Source organism: Schistocerca nitens, chromosome 4 (assembly GCF_023898315.1).
Source record: "Schistocerca nitens isolate TAMUIC-IGC-003100 chromosome 4, iqSchNite1.1, whole genome shotgun sequence".
In the NCBI taxonomy this organism is placed as follows: domain Eukaryota; kingdom Metazoa; phylum Arthropoda; class Insecta; order Orthoptera; family Acrididae; genus Schistocerca; species Schistocerca nitens.
The window spans coordinates 291752477-291773248 of NC_064617.1; the positions used below are offsets into that span (position 1 = coordinate 291752477).

The 20772-nt window shown below is 44.3% G+C and overlaps 1 protein-coding gene across 1 annotated transcript in view; it reads right to left on the reverse strand.

Annotated features, from left to right (window-relative positions):
- Positions 1 to 17356, reverse strand: part of LOC126252258 (uncharacterized) — a 54479-nt gene extending 37123 nt beyond the window's left edge. The window contains exons 1-3 of the mRNA XM_049953131.1: positions 17352 to 17356; positions 16959 to 17256; positions 8282 to 8401 (exon numbers count right to left, since the gene is read on the reverse strand). Coding sequence (XP_049809088.1) covers positions 8282 to 8401; positions 16959 to 17256; positions 17352 to 17356 — 423 coding nt within the window. The remainder of the gene's footprint in view (positions 1 to 8281; positions 8402 to 16958; positions 17257 to 17351) is intronic.
- Positions 17357 to 20772: the final 3416 nt, after the last annotated feature.

The window sequence follows — 20772 nt, forward strand, 5'->3', positions numbered from 1 at the left end:
ATGCTGAACGTTGTGCTCTGGAGCACCCCATCAGTGTCAGATCTATCACATACCGCCGCCTATTATATTTTACAGGAAAAATGAACAGCCGACCATCTACGCCGTTCTCTAGATGCTCGCCCACAGGCGCCAGCTCGTAATAATTTGCCGTTTGTCGAAGTTTCTGATTGAAGCGAATTTCGCCATTTGCAGACTGTCGGTAGGCTGATTTTCCATTGGTCTTGCTCTATTTGTATATTCTTCTTACCGCGTCACGTGCCCACAACGCCATCAGGTGGTATTCAATCTGTTGGTGTAGAGTGGTCATGAATGTAATGATGTTCGGAAAGAAAAGTGCCCAAAAAAAAAAAAATAAAAAAAATAAAAAAAATTATGTTGTGCTGCATTGTTGGCTGAGATATCACACGGCTCAGCCATCTGTCGGAAAGGGGATCCTTCCTCTTCGCACATTGGACTGTTTTCTTTGCAGATACATGAGAGCGATCAGGAGCTTTACGTCTCCTTGTCGGCCGAATACTGGCAGGGTAAATTTTTCACCACCACGAGTCGAGCCTTGGAACATGTCATAGATGGCAGTTAACGTTCATGCTTCTTCATCACGCCAACATTATCTCCGATGGAGAACAGGCGTCAGAGTTGGTGAGACACAACATCAGGAGGGAATTAAAATAATTCGTTTCGTGTGAGTAGTATCGTGATTAACCAATAATTCTGAGCAGGAGACAATGTAAACTGAAACAGCCGTTTCCCACCACAACAATAATCCCGCATCATAAAATGGAACAACTTACAGAATCATCATTAATTTTTTGAGAGGTTGTAACCTGCGCATATACGAGGGCAACTCAGTAAGTAAAGGCATTTTATTCTGCTCCGTACGTTGACAGCATTGACTCAACAATCCCATGCGCTAACCTCATTGGTATCCTTTTCGTTAGCGGTGCCTTTTCAGGGAACAGTTCTATTCTAATTGCAGAGTATTTTAGTATGAGTGGCTCATTGTCCGTATTCCTCATGTGTGAACTAAGGGAATGATTCATTTCTGTACTTTGAAGGGACTAAATCGTCCGCCCCGGTAGCTAAATGGTCAGCGTGACAGACTGCCGTCATAAGGGGCCCGGGTTCGATTCCCGGCTTGGCCGGGGAGTTTCTCCGCTCAGGGACTGGGTGTTGTGTTGTCTTCATCATCATTTCATCACCATCCGGCTCGCAGGTCGCCCAGTGTGGCGTCGAATGTAATAAGACCTGCACCAAGGCGGCCGGACCTGCCCCGTAATGGGCCTCCTGGCCAATGACGTCAAACGCTCATTTCCATTTCCAAGGGACTAAAGCTTCGGAGTTTATTCATAAAATGCAGCTGAAAATATGGTGATAGCTGTCTCAGTGAACGGATAATTTACGAGTGGGCAAATCGCATTAAAAGTGGGCGTCTGCTTCGAACAGTGTTCGCGTAGGCCATCCACTTCAAAACCGGACGGGATCATCGAGACGGCTGAGCGAGTTATTCCTAATGATTTTAGTACCAGCATTCATGAAATTGCACAAGAGTTGACCATTAGCTACGGTTGGGCATTTGCACTCGACCCTGAATGTCTAAATTATCTCGAAGTTTGTGCTCGGGTACCACGTCAACTGACAGAAAAAAACAGACAGCAACGTTTGGAAATGTCGAGATTGTATGTAAGTCGTGAGTCCATTACTATGAACCAGAGCATGGTGTGGAAACATCCATTTTTACCTGTAGCAAAAAGATTTTGTTAACATCGAGTATAGATTTAAGTGTCAGGAAGTCGTTTCTGAAAGTATTTGTATGGACTGTAGCCATGTAAGGAAGTGAAACATGGACGATAAATAGTTTAGACAAGAAGAGAATAGAAGCTTTCGAAATGTGGTGCTACAGAAGAATGCTGAAGATTAGATGGGTAGATCACATAACTAATGAGAAGGTATTGAATAGAATTGGAGAGAAGAGGAGTTTGTGGCACAACTTGACAAGAAGAAGGGATCGGTTGGTAGGACATGTTCTGAGGCACCAAGGGATCACAAATTTAGCATTGGAGGGCAGCGTGGAGGGTAAAAATCGTAGAGGGAGCCCAAGAGATGAATACACTAAACAGATTCAGAAGGATGTAGGTTGCAGTAAGTACTTGGGGATGAAGAAGCTTGCACAGGATAGAGTAGTATGGAGAGCCGCATCAAACCAGTCTCAGGACTGAGGACAACAACAACAACAACAGTGAGCTACTATGAGATCCGAAAATCGCAATAAAAATGAACAGGAGAGAGACGCTTTCAAAAAGTATGCTTTTTGCAGGTTAATGCCCGTCCTCATAGTGCCGGGAAAACACACCAGTGCATTCAAAATTTAGGTTTTGAGCTGCGGGACGCCCACAGTACAGTAATGACCTAACTACAAGTGATTTTCATCTTTTTGGTTCGATGAAGAAGCACTTGTTTGAATCCAAGTTTTCGTCGGATGATGAGGTTGTGGATACAGTGCAACACTGGATGTGCATGATATCACAAAGCTTTTCCCTGGACATAATAAAGTAGGCTGTCAAGAGGTGGGCTAAGTGCATAAATGTTGACGGAGAGTGTGTACAGAAACGATGCTAATTGCGATGATGTTATCCCAAGAAAAGGTTCTTTACGTTTTGACTTGCCCACATTAATTAGAATCGATTCCTATGGAGAACTTCTGGACTATCCAGTGGACTGTCCGGGAGACCACAATATATCATCTACTTGTTTTTTCCATCTTACCGTGTAGGAACTGAAGATTATGCATAAAATTAAATTCAGAACTAGATAATGTGTTAGTCCTTACCTTCCCCCCTCAGCCCTCAATATTCTAGAGGACTTGTATCTATTATGAGTTAGAAAGATGTTTTAGTATTGTCTTCTATCAGTTACTATATGCTAAGTATGTCCTTACACTTTTTTTTAATAGTCCTATGTACCGCCTATGGAATAAGGTGCTGGCTGCTGGTACGTATTCTGTATCCTCATGCTTATCCTAAGACTTCAGCTACACTGCAACGCACCTAAAGCCGATGGGTTGCCGCACCTGTAGGCGTCAGGCGCCAGAAAAAATACGCTAGCCGACGCATACCGTCAGTAAATAAAAACACTAGCATGAAGACGTCGCTCTCACCATTGACCATTGCCCCGTTGGACTCGGCATACAGGTGAACAGTAATCTAGTAGTTGGACTTAGCCTCCAAGCGATAATCACCTCGCAGTATAGGAACCTTGCCATCCACTTACTTTTTGGACTTTGCTTTACAATGATTTCGATGTGTCAGCCAAGTGAACTTCATTCTACACTTATCGACTTCGCATCTGAACAAACTCAATTTCACACTAAACGTGATCATTATAATCGGTCATTTCAATTTTACAATCTGTTTGGGCTAAAGAATTTGTTATAATTATAGTCACTGTGCAAGTAAAAGATTTTCCATTCTATAGTCTTAGCTTAAATTGCATGCACTAACTGACTTTAATGAACGAGTTTGTTTATAAGTAGCCACTCAGGAATAACTGTTTTGAGGTGTGCTGTCCCACACTTAGAGACTGACGTCACAACAAAAATAAAAAAATGGTTCAAATGGCTCTGAGCACTATGGGACTCAACTGCTGTGGTCATTAGTCCCCTAGAACTTAGAACTAGTTAAACCTAACTAACCTAAGGACATCACAAACATCCATGCCCGAGGCAGGATTCGAACCTGCGACCGTAGCGGTCTTGCGGTTCCAGACTGCAGCGCCTTTAACCGCACGGCCACTTCGGCCGGCCAAAAATAAAAGACCCTGCGTTGTAATAAATGACATGATTAACGAATTACTTATTCTTCGTTCTTACACACAAATAGAAATTCCTTCCGTAAGTAAATGTGTCGAAACCTTGTGTTGCATAAGACAGCAAAATGAATTTTTTGTTTTTAGGAATTGATGGTAGTCACGCTACATTATGAAAACCAGCAATAAAATTCTGTAATCACAGCCTCGATTCGCGTAATTGGTATTTGACGGTTTTAACTGATCGGATGGTATGTGGATTTATTTCTACATCTATAACTACATCTGTACTCTGCAAACCACTGTGAGGTGCTTGGCAGAGGGTGTATCCCATTGTACCAGTTGTTAGGGTTTCTTCCCATTCCATTCACAAAGGAATGAGGGAAGAATGATTGAGTCCCTCTGTGCGTGCTGTTATTATTCTGACCATATCCTCAAGATGCCTATGCGAGCGATACGTAGGGGGTTGTAGTATATTCCTAGAGCCGTCATTTAAAGCCGGTTCTTGAAACTTTGTTAACAGACTTTCATGGAATGGTTTACTTCTATCTTCAAGAGTGTGGCAGTTCAGAATCGCTGCAACACTCTCCCACGGATCAAACAAACTTTAGATCATTCGTCCTGCCCTTACTTTTAAGCGTTCAATATACCCTGTTAATCTTATTTTGTACGGGTCCCACAACCTTGAACAACAATCTAGAACCGGTAGCACGAGTGATTTGTAAGCAATCTCCTTTGTAGACTGATTGCACTTCTCCAGTATTCTACCCATAAACGAAAGTCTACAGCTTCTTTCACCCAGTACTGAGTCTGTGATCATTCCGTTTCATATTCTGTATAAATATCGCTCTTCACTGATAACTGTCAGCGCTGTAAGTATCCTATGATTTCACATTACTTGCTCGTACGGTGCACGTTCAGAAATCAGTGTTCAACGTGAAGAAGCTCATTTGCGCACATTTCATTTTCTCCATGGCCGCATCTCGTGTATAAACGAAATTCTAAAAGCAATTACTTAATTTTAACAAACGCTACAAAAACCACAAAGACTTAATGTACTATTTTTTCATGTCCGTAAATGATTCACCGAGAAAAGTAAAAATTTTCTTGAAAAAGATTATGGTCAGAGATACCAAAAATTATATCAACACTGACCGGAGTTCGAAGGACAAATACAGTGACGGGAAGAAACCGCAAGAACAAAAAATAATTATGTGTAGACTAATGAAATTTCGGGAATACATTTGTCTAGATAAGATATTTAAGTGATTAACACTGCAAGATCACAGGTTAATGTAACCACGAGATAAGACATTGCAAATGTGAAATTCTGGCCGGCCAGAGTGGCCGAGCGGTTCTACGCGCTACAGTCTGGAACCGCGCAACCGCTACGGTCGTAGGTTCGAATCCTGCCTCGGGCATGGATGTGTGTGATGTCGTTAGGTTAGTTAGGTTTAAGTAGTTCTAAGTTCTAGGGGACTGATGACCTCAGAAGTTAAGTCCCATAGTGCTCAGAGCCATTTGAAACATTTTGTGAAATTCTGGTACTTTAATAACCGGTGTAACCGCCGGAATGTTCAACAAAAGCACGCAGACGTGCATGCATTCTGTTGTACAGAAGCTGGATGTCAGTTTGTGGGATAGAGTTCTATACACGCTGCAATTGGTCGGCCAATACTGGAACGGTTAATGCTATGACGCTAGAGTTGTCGCCCTATGATGTCCCATATGAGCTCGATTGGAGACAGATTTGGTGATCGAGCAAGCCAAGGCAACATGTCGACACTCGGTAGAGCACGTTGTATTACAACAGCGGTATGTGGTCAAGCGTTATCCTGATGGAAAACGTCTCCTAGAGTGCCATTCATGGTCGGCGGCTCAACAGGTCGAATCACCAGACTGACGTACAAATCCGCAGTCAGGGTGTGTGGGATAATCGTGAGAGTGCTCCTGCTATTACACGAAATAGCATCCCAGACCATAACTGCAGGTGTAGGTCCAGTGTGTCTAGCACGCAGCCAGGTTGCTTGCAGGCCCTCTACTGGCCTCCTCCTAACTAACACATGGGCATCACTAGATCGAGACAGAACCAGTTTTTATCAGAAAACACAACATACCGCTACACTGCCGTCCAATGACCTTCCGCTTGACACCACTAAAGACGCAGATGGCGGTGGTTTGGGATCAGTGGAACGCACGCTACAGGGATTCTGGCCCGGAGGTGTCCTCGAAATACCCGATTTGTAACAGTTCGTTGTGTCACTGTGGTGCCAACTGCTTCACAAATTGCTGCTGCAGATGCAGTACAATGCGCCAGAGCCATACCCCAAACCGGATGATCTCCCCTCTCGGTAATGCCTCGTGACCGTCCAGAGCCCGGTCGTCTTGTGACGTTACAATCTCGTGACCACACTGCCAGCAATAATGTACAGTGGCTACATTCCTGCCAAGACTTTCTGCAGTATCGGAGAAGGAACATCCAACATTTCGTAGTCCTATGACACGACCCCGTTAAAACTCAGTGAGGTGTTGATAATGACGTCTTTGTCGTCTTAGAGGTGAACGCTCACGATTGTTACAGCATAGCAAATCTGATTTGCCTCCTCATAGCGTCGCTCTTATGCGACTGGTGCGAAATTTGAACAGATACCATCTTTCACATGTAGAAATACGCCTACCAGCTTTCGTTTCACTATTCCTTCTTGGTGCCATAATTTTTTTTTCTTCGACAGTATAATGTAGAAGAGATATGTAGACGGGTAAGTACGGCTTCAGAAAACACAACGGGGCCGGATTTCTATAATAGCAGTAACCGAAGTGAGCAATCTGTTAACGACATTTCTGTAAATGTGTCATTAAATTTTAATTTAATGTTGACAGCCAGTCAACATGAGCTTAGAAAACATCGTTCTTGTGAAACACAACTAGCTCTTTATTCACATGAAATGTTGAGTGCTATTGACAAGGGATTTCAGATCGATTCCGTATTTCTGGATTTCCGGAAGGCTTTTGACACTATACCACACAAGAGGCTCGTAGTGAAATTGCGTGCTTATGGAATATCGTCTCAGTTATGTGACTGGATTTGTGATTTCCTGTCAGAGAGGTCACAGTTCGTAGTAACTGATGGAAAGTCATCGAGTAAAACAGAAGTGATTTCTGGCGTTCCCCAAGGTAGCGTTATAGGCCCTTTGCTGTTCCTTATGTATATAAACGATTTGGGAAACAATCTGAGCAGCCGTCTTCGGTTGTTTGCAGATGACGCTATCGTTTATCGATTAATAAAGTCATAAGAAGATCAAAACAAACTCCAAAACGATTTAGAAAAAAATATCAGAATGGTGCGAAAAGTGGCAGTTGGCCCTGAATAACGAAAAGTGTGACGTCATCCACATGAGTGCTAAAACGAACTCGTTAAACTTCGGTTACACGATAAATCAGTCAAATATAAAAGCCGTAAATTCAACCAAATACCTAGGTATTACAATTACGAACAACTTAAATTGAAAGGAACACATAGAAAATGTTGTGGGGAAGGCTAACCAAAGACTGCGTTTTATTGGCAGGACACTTAGAAAATGTAACAGACCTACCAAGGAGACTGCCTACACTACGGTTGTCCTCTTTTAGAATACTGCTGCGCGGTGTGGGATCCTTACCAGATAGGACTGACGGAGTACATCGAAAGAGTTCAAAGAAAGGCAGCACGTTTTGCATTATCGCAAAATATGGCAGAGAGTGTCACAGAAATGATACAGGATTTGGGCTGGAAATCGTTAAAACAAAGGCGTTTTTCGTTGCGACGGAATCTAAAAAATGGTTCAAATGGCTCTGAGCACTATGGGACTTAACATCTTAGGTCATCAGTCCCCTAGAACTTAGAACTACTTAAACCTAACTAACCTAAGGACATCACACACACCCATGCCGAAGCAGGATTCGAACCTGCGACCGTAGCGGTCGCGCGGTTTCAGACTGAAGCGCCTAGAACCGCTCGGCCACTCCGGCCGGCGACGGAATCTTCTCACGAAATTCCAATCACCAACTTCCTCCTCCGAATGCGAAAATATTTTGTAGACACCGACCTACATAGGGAGGAACGATCACCGCGATAAAATAAGGGAAATCAGAGCTCGCACGGAAAGATATAGGTGTTCATTCTTTCCGCGCGCTATACGAGATTGGAATAATAGAGAATTGTGAAGGTGGTTCGATGAACCCTCTGCCAGGCACTTAAATTTGATTTGCAGAGTATTCGTGTAGATGTAGATGTAGATGTAAATTGTATATCAGCATGCGAAAATTATTCACTAGCTTTTACGTTTGGGCACGTCAGATATCTCATATCGGCTGCAACAAATAAGACTTTCATGAAGGAGGGGAAATTACTTTTAGGTTGTCCTTTTTTGGTTCAGGGACTTCATAGTTCGTTTATGAAGGAATTTTTCGAAATGGATACATTAGGTAAACGAATACATACCTTATTGTCCTGCGTTGGAGATTCTGCACATTTCTTGGTTACCTTCTGATGGCGCTCTTGTTCACTTAAAACCCAACCCGGCTCCATGCCAGCTGCCAGACACTTGGCATAACGACATGCCTGTATTTTAAAAGAAACATAATTAGTGTTATCTTCTGCATTTTCAAGAAACTGAGACGAAAATTTAGGTCTTTTTTGTTCAAATGGTTCAAATGGCTCTGAGCACTATGGGACTTAACTTCTGAGGTCATCAGTCCCCTAGAACTAAGAACTACTTAAACCTAACTAACCTAAGGACATCACACATATCCATGCCCGAGGCAGGATTCGAACCTGCGACCGTAGCGGTCGGGCGGTTCCAAACTGTAGCGCCTAGAACCGCTCGGCCACCTCGGCCGGCGGTCTTTTTTGTTTCATCGGTGTTTGTCCATCGCAATACAACCAAACAACACCCTTATATAATGTCTTCCCTAATAATAAGTCCACTGTCTTCTCACTGATCGCCATTGGCAAAAGATGTAGATAGAAACAAACGATTCTTAGATTACTCCACTAGCAAATAGAGCAACATATAGTAATTCTGTTATAAATAAACAAATAAAACATATACATAATATTTACTATCCAAAACGACCTATACATCTCGAACATAACGTCTCTGGATAGATTACACAACATTCACAGATTAAACATTAACTGGATGTTCCTTCAGTCACATTCGGAACTGGTGAGTTGAAAATTTACCGGTGTTTAATCGTATGCGTGTTATCGTTGTCATGTATCATATACACACATCAAAAAAAGTTTTGCATCACCCCAGTTCCCAGAACTCCTGACGACAGACGTTGACTGTGGGTATTGTATCACAGACACAGTCCCTTTGACTGTTCAGAGATGTCACTTAGCCCGCCAAAGATGTAAACAACCATGCACGAGTAGCGCCTATTAGACGGAGGATGTCCGACAGCCGATTAGTTCCAGTCATTCGACCAGGAAGGAGGTACACGGCTCGTGTTGTCTGTAGGTCAACCATGCCTAGACGGTCAATACCGCGGTTCGATCGCGTCAGAATAATTACTTTGTGCCAGAAAGAGCTCTCAACAAGGGAAGTGTCCAGGCGTCTAGGAGTGAACCAAAGCGATGTTGTTCGGACATGGAGGAGACACAGAGAGACAGGAACTGTAGATGACATACATCGCTGAGGCCGCCCAAGGGCTAATACTGCAGTGGAAGACCGCTACCTGCGGATTATGGCTTGGAGGAACTCTGACAGCAACGCCAATATGATGAATAATGCTTTCCGTGCTGCCACAGGACGTAGTGTTACGACTCAAACTGTACTCAATAGGCTGCATGATGTGCAACTTCCTTCCCGATGTCCATGGCGAGGTCCATCTATGCAACAACGACACCATGCAGCGTGGTATAGATGGGCCCAACAACATGCCGAATGGACAGCCCAGGATTGGCATCACGTTCTCTTCACCGATGAGTGTCGCATATGCCTTCAACCAGACAATCGCCGGAGACGTGTTTGGAGGCAACGCTGTCAGGCTGAACGCATTAGACACACTGTCCAGCGAGTGCAGCAAGGTGGAAATTCCCTGCCGTTTTGGGGTGTCTTTATGTGGGGCAGACGTACGCAGTTGATGGCCATGCAAGGCACCGTAACGGCTGTACGATACGTGAATGCCATGCTCCGACCGATAGTGCAACCATATCGGCAGCATACTGGCGAGACATTCGTCTTAATGGACGACAATTTGTGCCCCCATCGTGCACATCTTGTGAATGATTTCCTTTAGGATAACGATATCGCTCGACTTGAGTGGCCAGCATTTTCTCCAGACATGAACCCTATCGAACATGCCTGGGATAGATTGCAAAGGTCTGTTTATGTACGACGTGAGCCACCAATCATTCCGAGGGACCTATGCCGAATCACCGTTGAGGAGTGGGACAATCTTGACAACAGTGCGTTGCTGAACTTGTGGATAGTATGCCACGATGGATAGAGGCATGCATCAATGCAAGAGGACGTGCTACTGGGTATTAGAGGTACCGGTGTGTACAGCAACCTGGACCACCACATCTGAAGGCCTCGCTGTATGGTGGTACAACATGCAATGCGTGGTTTCATGAACAAAAAAAAAGGGCGGAAATGATGTTTATGCTGATCTCTGTCCCGATTTTCTGTACAGATTCCGGAATTCTCGGAACCGAGGTGATGCAAAACTTTCTTTGATGTGTGTACTTTTCCAGTTGGTGAAACATGAAGATGATGCAGATTTTTTTTTTCATTTCAGGCGACTATAATGCGCTTCTTATACGATGTTGGTTGACACCCAATGTATCTGCCAGTCATTCTTAGCTGTAATATTGAGTAGTTCGTTAACCAGCCCTGCCCTGTTACTTATTTCTCTCAGCTGCTCAGAATATAGAGTTATGTGAAACTACTTTACGGACATTTAGTAGTTACTGAATATCCTATAGAACTCCAGTCGTTTCTTACTAAACTTCTTGAAGGCTCTATAGAATTATGTAAATTCTATTTGACATAATTTGGACATAAATGTCATCAGGATTGTCTTCAGTTAAACTACCGACTCTGCAAACTGTCAGTTCGAACTTCGATCGGTTTCGATTATCAATGATTACATGTCAGCCCCATCTCCAGTGGTGCTATGGATGTCCAACCTTAACAGTTTCGAAGTCTTTATTTTTTTTGTTTAGATAGTAAGAGATATGTATATCGCAAGTGCTTGAAATTATTCCTGGAGTTCGAGAGAACCTTTCAATGAAAGATTATCTAGAATTTAACCTAGAAATCAACGTTAATGCTTAGTATCCCAGAAATAGCCGACCCTTATATGGGTGAGTCATAGGCATATTGGGAACTAAGTAGGATGAGTAATATACCGAACACACTAAGACAAAAAAAGGAATTAAACGAATGGGACGGAAATCGGTAGATGTAATGTACATGTACAGAAAATAAATCACTATAGTTTAAAAAAAATTGATGATTTATTCAAGAGAGAGAGCTTCACAAACTGAACAAGTCAGTAACGCGTTGGTCCACTTTTGGTCCTTATACAAGCAGTTATTCGGCTTGGCATTGATTGACAGAGATGTTGGATGTTCTCCTGAGAGATTCCCTACCAAATTCTGTCCAATTGCCACGTTAGATCGTCAAAATCGAGAGTAGGCTGGAGGGTGCTGCACTTAAGGGAACCACACTCTGACTATCTAAACCATGTTAATTTAGGCAAGTATTTGATCCATTTCTGAAAAAAACTATTTGATACAGGACCTTAATATTTTTACTGTATGTTACATGATGCTAATAGTGTCAACTGTACTAAAATCTACTTCATCCGTTATACAGTTTTTAAGAAATACTTTTTAAAATTTATTAACAAAAAATATTAAGTTTTTTCTGCAGAAAATATTTTTTGTGAACTTCCTAATGGGGGAATATTAATGAATGTAGTACCAGAGGTGGCTTTTTATGTTATGCAGAGACTCTGAAAATTTCATTCGTTTATCTATGATAGTTTCTGATATAATGGGGTACTTGTACTGAAAATTTTAGTTTGCGGCACATTGACTTTAAAGAAAAAACTTTTGAAATTTGCTACTTAACAGTTAATTAAAACTGTCCTGCTGCATATGATGGCCTTTCTTTTGCCTCTTGCAGGTCTTCCAGCTTCTTTTTCACTTTCCTGGATGTTTGTCTTGCTTTCTTGGCCATATTAGATGCAGACCTGACTGCAGCCCAGTGATCATATTTGCACCAGGATTAATTCCCAGCTTTCTGAGTACCCAACACTTTCCAATACTGCCACAATTTAACACCTAGTTTCATTGTATGTATGCCTACAAATATAGTTTTAGGAAGGTAGTTCCAAATTATGCTGTTGAAACATTCATTTGGGTTCTGTATCTGCCCATGCAGACATTTCCTTAGAAGGTCAGCATGAGCCAAGTCTCTGAAAATATGTTTATTGGCTGTAATAACAGCAGTAGGAAGAGAATGCTAGTGAGACTAAGACTCTCCAGTTGCCTGAGCCCTATTGTAATTACACCACGAATTTTCTCCTGATGGACATAATCCATGACATTGCTTATCATCAGCAGGGGACTTATGGGAGAATATGGCCCAAACATCTCTCTTCATTGCCTCCAGATTTTCTTTATTTCTCCTGATTGCCTGCACATAGTATATCTGCAAGTCTTCTATAACAACTACTCGCAATCACACTTGAACAAAACTAACCGCTTGTTTGAAAGCGTGTTGTTTACAAACAGCAGAAACGAAAGAATACCGACCGTTGAATTCCAAGGATAGCCAACACACTTGGCAGTAAAAAAAAAGTCCATAACGTGCAATGTAGGGGATATAAAGATCTAAAATATATGCAGAAAAGTGGGTGACAGAAAAGTGGGTGTGGCATATAAACACACGTGGAAGGAAAATGCTCTTTAAATGATCGAAAAAAAATTTTTCAGAAAAATCCTTTTGAGAGTACTTAAATAAAACCTTATTCTATAGAAATATGATGAAAACCGAAAATCGATTTTTTTTCGACCTGAACCATGGTGTGGTCCCCTTAATGCTGCAAACTTTCTCAGTTGGGGAGAAATCCGGCGATCTTGCTGGCCAAGCGCGAAGACAAGCAGTAGAAACTCTCGCCGTGTGCGGAAGAGCATTATGTTGCTGAAATGTAATCCCAGTATGGCTTGCCACAAAGGGAAACAAAGTTGTGGGCAGAATATCTTCGGCATGCCGCTCTCTTGTGAGGGAACCACGGATGACAGCCAAAGGGTCCTCCTATGAAAAGAAATGGCAGCCGAGACCATCACTCATAGAAGTCGAGCCGAATCCCACTGCTCTCCGGGGGCATCCCCAGACACGTTCGCTAGTCATTGGGGCTCATTTCGAAGCGCTCATCACGGAAGACCGTTATACCGCGGTCAATGAGATACTAGGCCGTATCTTCACAGCACAGCTGTATATCGACTATATTCTACACCCGTTTTGTTGCCCTTCAAGGCAGGCCAACCTGGGCTTGAGGTTGTTATACAGGGTGGTCTGTTGATAGTGACCGGGTCAAATATCTCACGAAATAAGCATCAAACGAAAAAATTACAAAGAACGATACTCGTGTAGCTTGACGGGGGAAACCAGATGGCGCTATAGTTGGCCCGTAGATGGCGCTGCCATAGGTGAAACGGATATCAACTACGTTTTTTTAAATAGGAACCCCCATTTTTATTACATATTCGTGTAGTACGTAAAGAAATATGAATGTTTTAGTTGGACCACATTTTTCGCTTTGTGATAGATGGCGCCGTAACAGTCACAAACGTATAAGTACGTGGTATCACGTAACATTCCGCCAGTGCGGACGGTACTTGCTTCGTGATACATTACCTGTGTTACAATGGACCGTTTACCAATTGCGGAAAAGATCGATATCATGTTGATGTATGGCTATTGTGACCAAAATGTCCAACGAGCGTGTACTATGTATGCTGCTCGGTATCCTGGACAACATCATCCAAGTGTCCGGACCGTTCGCGGGATAGTTACGTTATTTAAGGAAACAGGAAGTGTTCAGCCACATGTGAAACGTCAACCACGACCTGCAACAAATGATGATGCCCAAGTAGGTGTTTTAGCTGCTGTCGCTGCTAATCCAACATCAGTAGCAGATAAATTGCACGAGAATCGCGAATTTCAAAAACGTCGGTGTTGAGAATGCTACACCAACATCGATTGCACCCGTACCATATTTCTATGCACCAGGAATTGCATGGCGACGACTTTGAACGTCGTGTACAGTTCTGCCACTGGGCACAAGAGAAATTACGGGACGATGACAGATTTTTTGCACGCGTTCTATTTAGCGACGAAGTGTCATTCACCAACAGCGGTAACGTAAACCGGCATAATATGCACTATTTGGCAGCGGAAAATCCACGATGGCTGCGACAAGTGGAACATCAGTGACCTTGGATGGTTAATGTATGGTGCGGCATTATGGGAGGAAGGATAATTGGCACCCATTTTATCGATGGCAATCTGAATGGTGCAATGTATGCTGATTTCCTACGTAATGTTCTACCGATGTTACTACAAGATGTTTCACTGCATGACAGAATGGCGATGTACTTCCAACTTGATGGATGTCCGGCACATAGCTCGCGTGCGGTTGAATCGATGTTGAATAGCATATTTCATGACAGGTGGATTGGTCGTCGAAGCACCATACCATGGCCCGCACGTTCACCGGATTTGACGTCCCTGGATTTCTTTCTGTGGGGAAAGTTGAAGGATATTTGCTATCGTGATCCACCGACAACGCTTGACAACTTGCGTCAGCGCTTTGTCAATGCATGTGCGAACATTACGGAAGCTGTTGAGAGAGATGCCGTTACACGTACTGCCAAATGCATTGAGGTTGACGGACATCATTTTGAGCATTTATGCATTAATGTGCAATTTACATGTAATCAGGCTGTAACAGCATGTGTTATCAGAAATGGTTCAAATGGCTCTGAGCGCTATGCGACTTAACTTCTGAGGTCATCAGTCGCCTAGAACTTAGAACTAGTTAAACCTAACTAACCTAAGGACATCACACACATCCATGCCCGAGGCAGGATTCGAACCTGCGGCCGTAGCGGTCGTGCGGTGCCAGACTGAAGCGCCTACAGCCGCTTGGCCACACCGGCCGGCTCTCAGAAATGATAAGTTCACAAAGGTACATGTATCACATTGTAAAAACCGAAATAAAATGTTCAAACGTACCTACGTTCTGTATTTTAATTTAAAAAACCTACCTGTTACCAACTGTTCGTCTAAAATTGTGAGCCATTTGTTTGTGACTATTACAGCGCCATCCATCACAAAGCATAAAAAGTGGTCCAAGTTAGACATTCATATTTCCTTACGTACTACACGAATATGTAATTAAAAAATGGGGGTTCCTATTTTAAAAAACGCAATTGATATCCGTTTGACCTATGGCAGCGCCATCTATCGGACCAACCATAGCGTCATCTGGTTTCCCCCTTCAAGCTAGACAAGTTTCGTTCTTTGTAGTTTTTTCGTTTGACGCTTATTTCGTGAGATATTTGGCCCTGACGCGATCAATGGACCACCTTGTATATCATCACCAAGATTCATGCTTGCACCTCGATTTTTCTAGGAGATAATTAAAACTTTTGGCTACCTATCGGGTAAACTGAAAAAATTTAGCGTCATTACGTGATTGTTAACGGATAGTGTGCCCTCAATATAAAAGTGCAGTCAAAACAGAGAGGTGTTCACCCTTGACCGTCGCCTCTCCTGGACCCCCCAATCCAAGCCAAGGGCCGGCTGGTGTGGCCCTGCGGCTCTAGGCGCTTCAGTCTGGAACCGCATGACCGCTATGGTTGCAGGTTCGAATCTTGCCTCGGGCATGGATGTGTGTGATGTCCTTAGGTTAGTTAGGTTTAAGTAGTTCTAAGTTCTAGGGGACTGATGACCACAGATGTTAAGTCCCATAGTGCTCAGAGCCATTTGAACCATTTGAACCAAGCTAAGGCACATTCCCGACTCCGTCTCCTCAAGCTCCTTTCTGGCCACACATGGGGTCTGGACCTCTCCACCATCCTACACACCTACAAATCCCTCATCCGCCCTATCCTCTGCTATGCTCACCCTGCCTGGATCTCCGCCCCTCCTACCTTTTACAAATTCCTTCAAATCCTCGAACGCCATGCTCTCTGCCTCGCCTAACACATCCGTCTCTCCTCCCCCACGCGAATCCTGTACGACCTTATTCCGTTCCCCTAACTCCTCCTTTCCTTGAACGGATACGAATCCTCTACAGATCCTGAAAACTATATCCCCCTCACCCGCTTGTCTCTCCCATCCTCTCCCACACCCATCCACTGCCGCGCCTGTATTTCCATGTCCCACCTGCTCTCCATCTCTCGACTCTCCTTACCCTCGCCCAAGGTGGCTTCCGCCAGCTCCCCCTCCCTGATGATGTCCTCCTCCCCTCCATCTACCCCTCCTATTAACTTTGATCCTCCTCTCCCACTTCCTGTGGTTTTTCCTCAGGGCACCCTCTCTCCCTTCTCTCCCCCTTCTCTCCCTCCTCCCTTCTCCTCCCCCTGGGCTTCTCCTACCGCCCTTACTTCATTCGTCCCCCCATCTCCTCTACCATTGGCATCTCTGCTCTCCCCTCTCCCTCCCCCCCCCCCACCTTTTCCCCCTCTTGGCAGTTCCCCGGAATCGCACATGTTAAGCGGACTTTCGCGCGCTGGAGAAACATCGCCATCAGTTTTCTGTGTGTACCGTCGTGTTTGCGCCTCAGTGTTTGTCGCCTCCCATGCTCCATCGTTCACGTGTCGTCTGCGTCATCAGTGTCCGTGCTCAGTGCTAACAGTTTCTTTGGTTTTATAGGCGTGTGAACGGCTTCGTGTTTTTTCGTTATTGTATCTACTGTTTTTTGTCCCCCATTATATTATGTTCATTCTGTGTCTCCATTGTTTATTCTCTTGTCATACCTGTGGCTGAAGTGCGGCGTACTGTGCTGCTGCCAGCCCATCTTATGTAAGGTGTGAAATTACAATAAAGAAAAAAAAAGGCGTGTGCTACGAAGAAAGCGAGTGTCGTTACCTGGCAACAGCGGCGTGAGGTGACTGTGACGAGGCAGGGCCTGGAGTGGGGGCAGCGGAAGGTGAGGCAGGCGCGGCTCTGCACGGAGCGCCGGAAGAAGGCCTTGCAGCTGTCGCAGGACAGGCCGCCGAAGTGCAGGCTGTAGGCGCGGTCCCCGCACACCGCGCAGCGGCGAGGGGGCGTAGCCCGCCGGCCTCGACGCACCTCGCCGCTGCCGCCGCCGGAGCTGCTACTGGCGCGAACCCCTGCAACACGAGGCGTCGCTGGGGTTCCAGAGCGCTGCTGGACTATGACGAAGCTACTGGGGAAACCACATCGAGTTCGCCCTCAGTTTCACCGAGGCGCGGCTCCAGGGTTCGATGTTTGCGGGAGGGGATGATCGCAGTGTCTTACTGCATCTTTCCCCTGTCCCGCAAATACGATGGTCACTCCAAAACAAAAGCACACTATTCTTGTAAAAATACAGTTTTCATTCTGCACGTGTGAAAGTTTTACAGTGTGTAGATACATCCTTCCCGCTTGTTTTCAAACTTAGTTCAACCAGTTCCCGTGAGTGGCGCCGTCACAGCATGTCTTCAAGATGGGTGCTACACTTGACGTTCGTCAGAAGCAACGTGCTGTCATAGAATTCCTGTGGTGTGAAAACGAGACAGTGGGAAACATCCACAAGAGGTTGAAAAAGGTGTATGGAGATGCTGCTGTCGATCGCAGTACAGTTAGTCGGTGGGCAAGCAGGTTACGTGATGAAAGCGCACGGCAATATTGAGGATTGTCCTCGCAGCGGCAGGCCTCGTACTGCACACACTACAATGTGCAGAAAGTTAACGAATTGGTGACTGCTGATAGACACATAACAGTGAACGAATTGTCACGCTACGCTGGGATAGGGGAAGGAAGTGTTTGCAGAATACTGAAAGTGTTGGCGTTAAAAAAGGTTTTTGCCAGGTGGGTTCCCAGGATGTTGACAGTGGCTCACAAAGAAACAAGAAAAACGGTATGCAGTGAACTTTTGGAACGGTACGAGAATGGTGGAGATGAATTTCTTGGAAGAATTGTGACAGGTGATGAAACATGGCTCCATCGTTTTTCACCAGAGACGAAGAGGCAATCAGTGGAGTGGCATCAAGCTAATTCATCCAAGAAAAAAAAATTCAAAACCACACCTTCTGCTGGAAAAGTTATGGCTACGGTGTTTTTCGATACCGAAGGACTCTTGCTTGTGGACATCATGCCAAGTGGAACCACCATAAATTCTGATGCATATGTGACGACACTGAAGAAACTTCAAGCTCGACTGAGTCGTGTTCGACCACATCAGCAAAAGCAGGATGTTTTGCTGTTGCACGACAATGGACGGCCACATGTCAGTCAAAAAACCATGGAAGAGATCACAAAACTCGGATGGACAACACTGAAACACCCACCTTACAGTCCTGACCTGGCTCCATGCGACTATCATCTCTTTGGGAAACTGAAAGACACTCTTCGTGGAATAAGGCTTGAAGATGACTCCCTTGTGCACGCTGCCAAACAGTGGCTCCAACAGGTTGGTCCAGAATTTTACTGTGCGGGTATACAGCAGCTGGTTCCATGATGGTGTAAGGCAGTTGAGAGGGATAGAAATTATGTGGAGAAATGAAAATATTGTTCCTAGAGGATGCATCTACACACTGTAAAACAATAAAACATGTAGAATAAAGGATGGATTAAAAAAAACAGTGTGCTTTTCTCTTGGAGCGATCCTCGTATAACTTGTCATCACACCCACTTTAAATATGCTAGAGTTGTACAAGATATTAAAACTCGTAGTAACAATACAATTTACATTGTGTAACGGGTATAGCAGCAGAGATTTCTATTGGTAATTGAGGATGGTGTACTGAGCGACAATACATCTGTATTTACGACATTTACGGACTGTAGTTATTACAAGTTGTATAGGTGGATTAGTACCTAAAAGTATACACTGATAGGCCAAAACATGATGACCACTGCCCACGCGAGGATGGATGCCGCGTGGTGACGTTGCGGGCACGTGACGTGCTATGAAAAGTATGCAAGCGCAGCAGAGACGGATGGGGGATCACCCTAGCAAAGATATGGGCTGAAAATGGGGAAATCCACTGAGATAAGCGACTTTGTCAAAGAACAGATTATTATTACGCAAAGCCTGTGAACGAGTATCTAGAAAACGGCGAAGATGGTCGAATGTCAAGTTCCACTCTCGTAAGCATCTACAGAAACAGGTGCAAGAACAATGAAACTACCACTAGGCTCTAAATGGTTACGTCCACGACTCTTTCCCATAATGTGGGGTTCAGAGGTTTGTCTGCTCTGTAACGTTGGATAGATGACGATCTGTAGCATCTCTGTCAAAAAAGTACAATGTTGGTGCACGCACAAGTATTTCAGAGCACACCGTTCATCGTACATTGTTGAACATGGAACTCCGAAGCAGCCACCCCTACGTGTTTACATGTTGACCCAACGACTTCGTCAGTTACGATTGCTGAGGGCGCGGCACCATCGGGATTTGACCACTGATCCATGGTCGTCTCTACAAACGCGGTCATAGAGGTGAACGGCGGCTCAAAACGTACAGCGTGCCATGGACACAGGTTGGTGGGAGCACTATTATGCTCTGGGAGACATTCTCCTGCCCTTGTATGGGACCTGTGGTGGTAATCGAAGACACGCTGACAGCTGCCAACCACCTGCGTCCCTTCGTGCTTGACGTCTTCCTCTATGACGATGTCATATTTCAGCACTAAATTGTCCATATCTAGTAGCTGCAGCATTATAGTGAACCCACATTGATGTCTCGGGAACCAAATTGCCGGCCACTTTGGCCGAGCGGTTCCAGGCGCTTCAGTCCGGTACCGCGCTGTCGCTACGGTCGCAGGTTCGAATCCTGCCTCGGGCACGGGTGTGTGTGATGTCCTTAGGTTAGTTAGCTTTAAGTAGTTCTAAGTCTAGGGGACTGATGACCTCAGATGTTAAGTCCCATAGTGCTTAGAGCCATTTGAACCATCTGGGTCGCTATTGAGCGTCGTCAGTGCGTACGCAAATCAGCGGCCCGAATTACATCACCCGTGCGTAGACATCGAATGCCACATACCTACATAGACACACCAAAAAACTGTGCTGAGGGGTGACGGCCAGCATCCATTTAGTTTCCACCCTGTCCAAGACCTAAATCCTGTGGCGCATGTAACGTCTAGTAAGAAACAAAAACAACATATTATGTAGTAATTAGAAAATTAGATGTATCATATTGTGTCATTGTGTAAAATTATGTATTTTTTTTATTATTTATTTTTGAGAACGTCTGCGTCGGCGAGTAATAAAACCGCCACAGAAGATAAATGTTGAACAGAGATTACAAAAGGAACTAGTATATAATGCGTGATGTAAATTAAATTCTTTGTCTTCTTAATCTGGAAGTTGTGAGAGTAAGATCTCCTGTTGTTGTCGTGGAGAACGCGAATGTAGCATTCTTTTGTCGAGACTGGGAAATGTACGCCATTACGTGTGAATTCACACAGGTCTGTAATCAATGAGATATTTAAATGTTTTAATAGAGTTGTTTAAATGAAAACTTGTATTATTAATTGTTAAAGCTTGCTTGCCTATTATCCCATCCTGTTGAGACATTTTTCAGTTATATAAATATTATCTGTGGTGCTGAGCTGCGTGGAGAACGAAGAGCCGCTGCCGCGGCGTATTTAAACGACTTACAATATAGTCGAGCATACCGCAAGGAAGCGGTAAAATAATAGTAAAATAATATTATTTCTTTTAGCTCCCAGGCTGG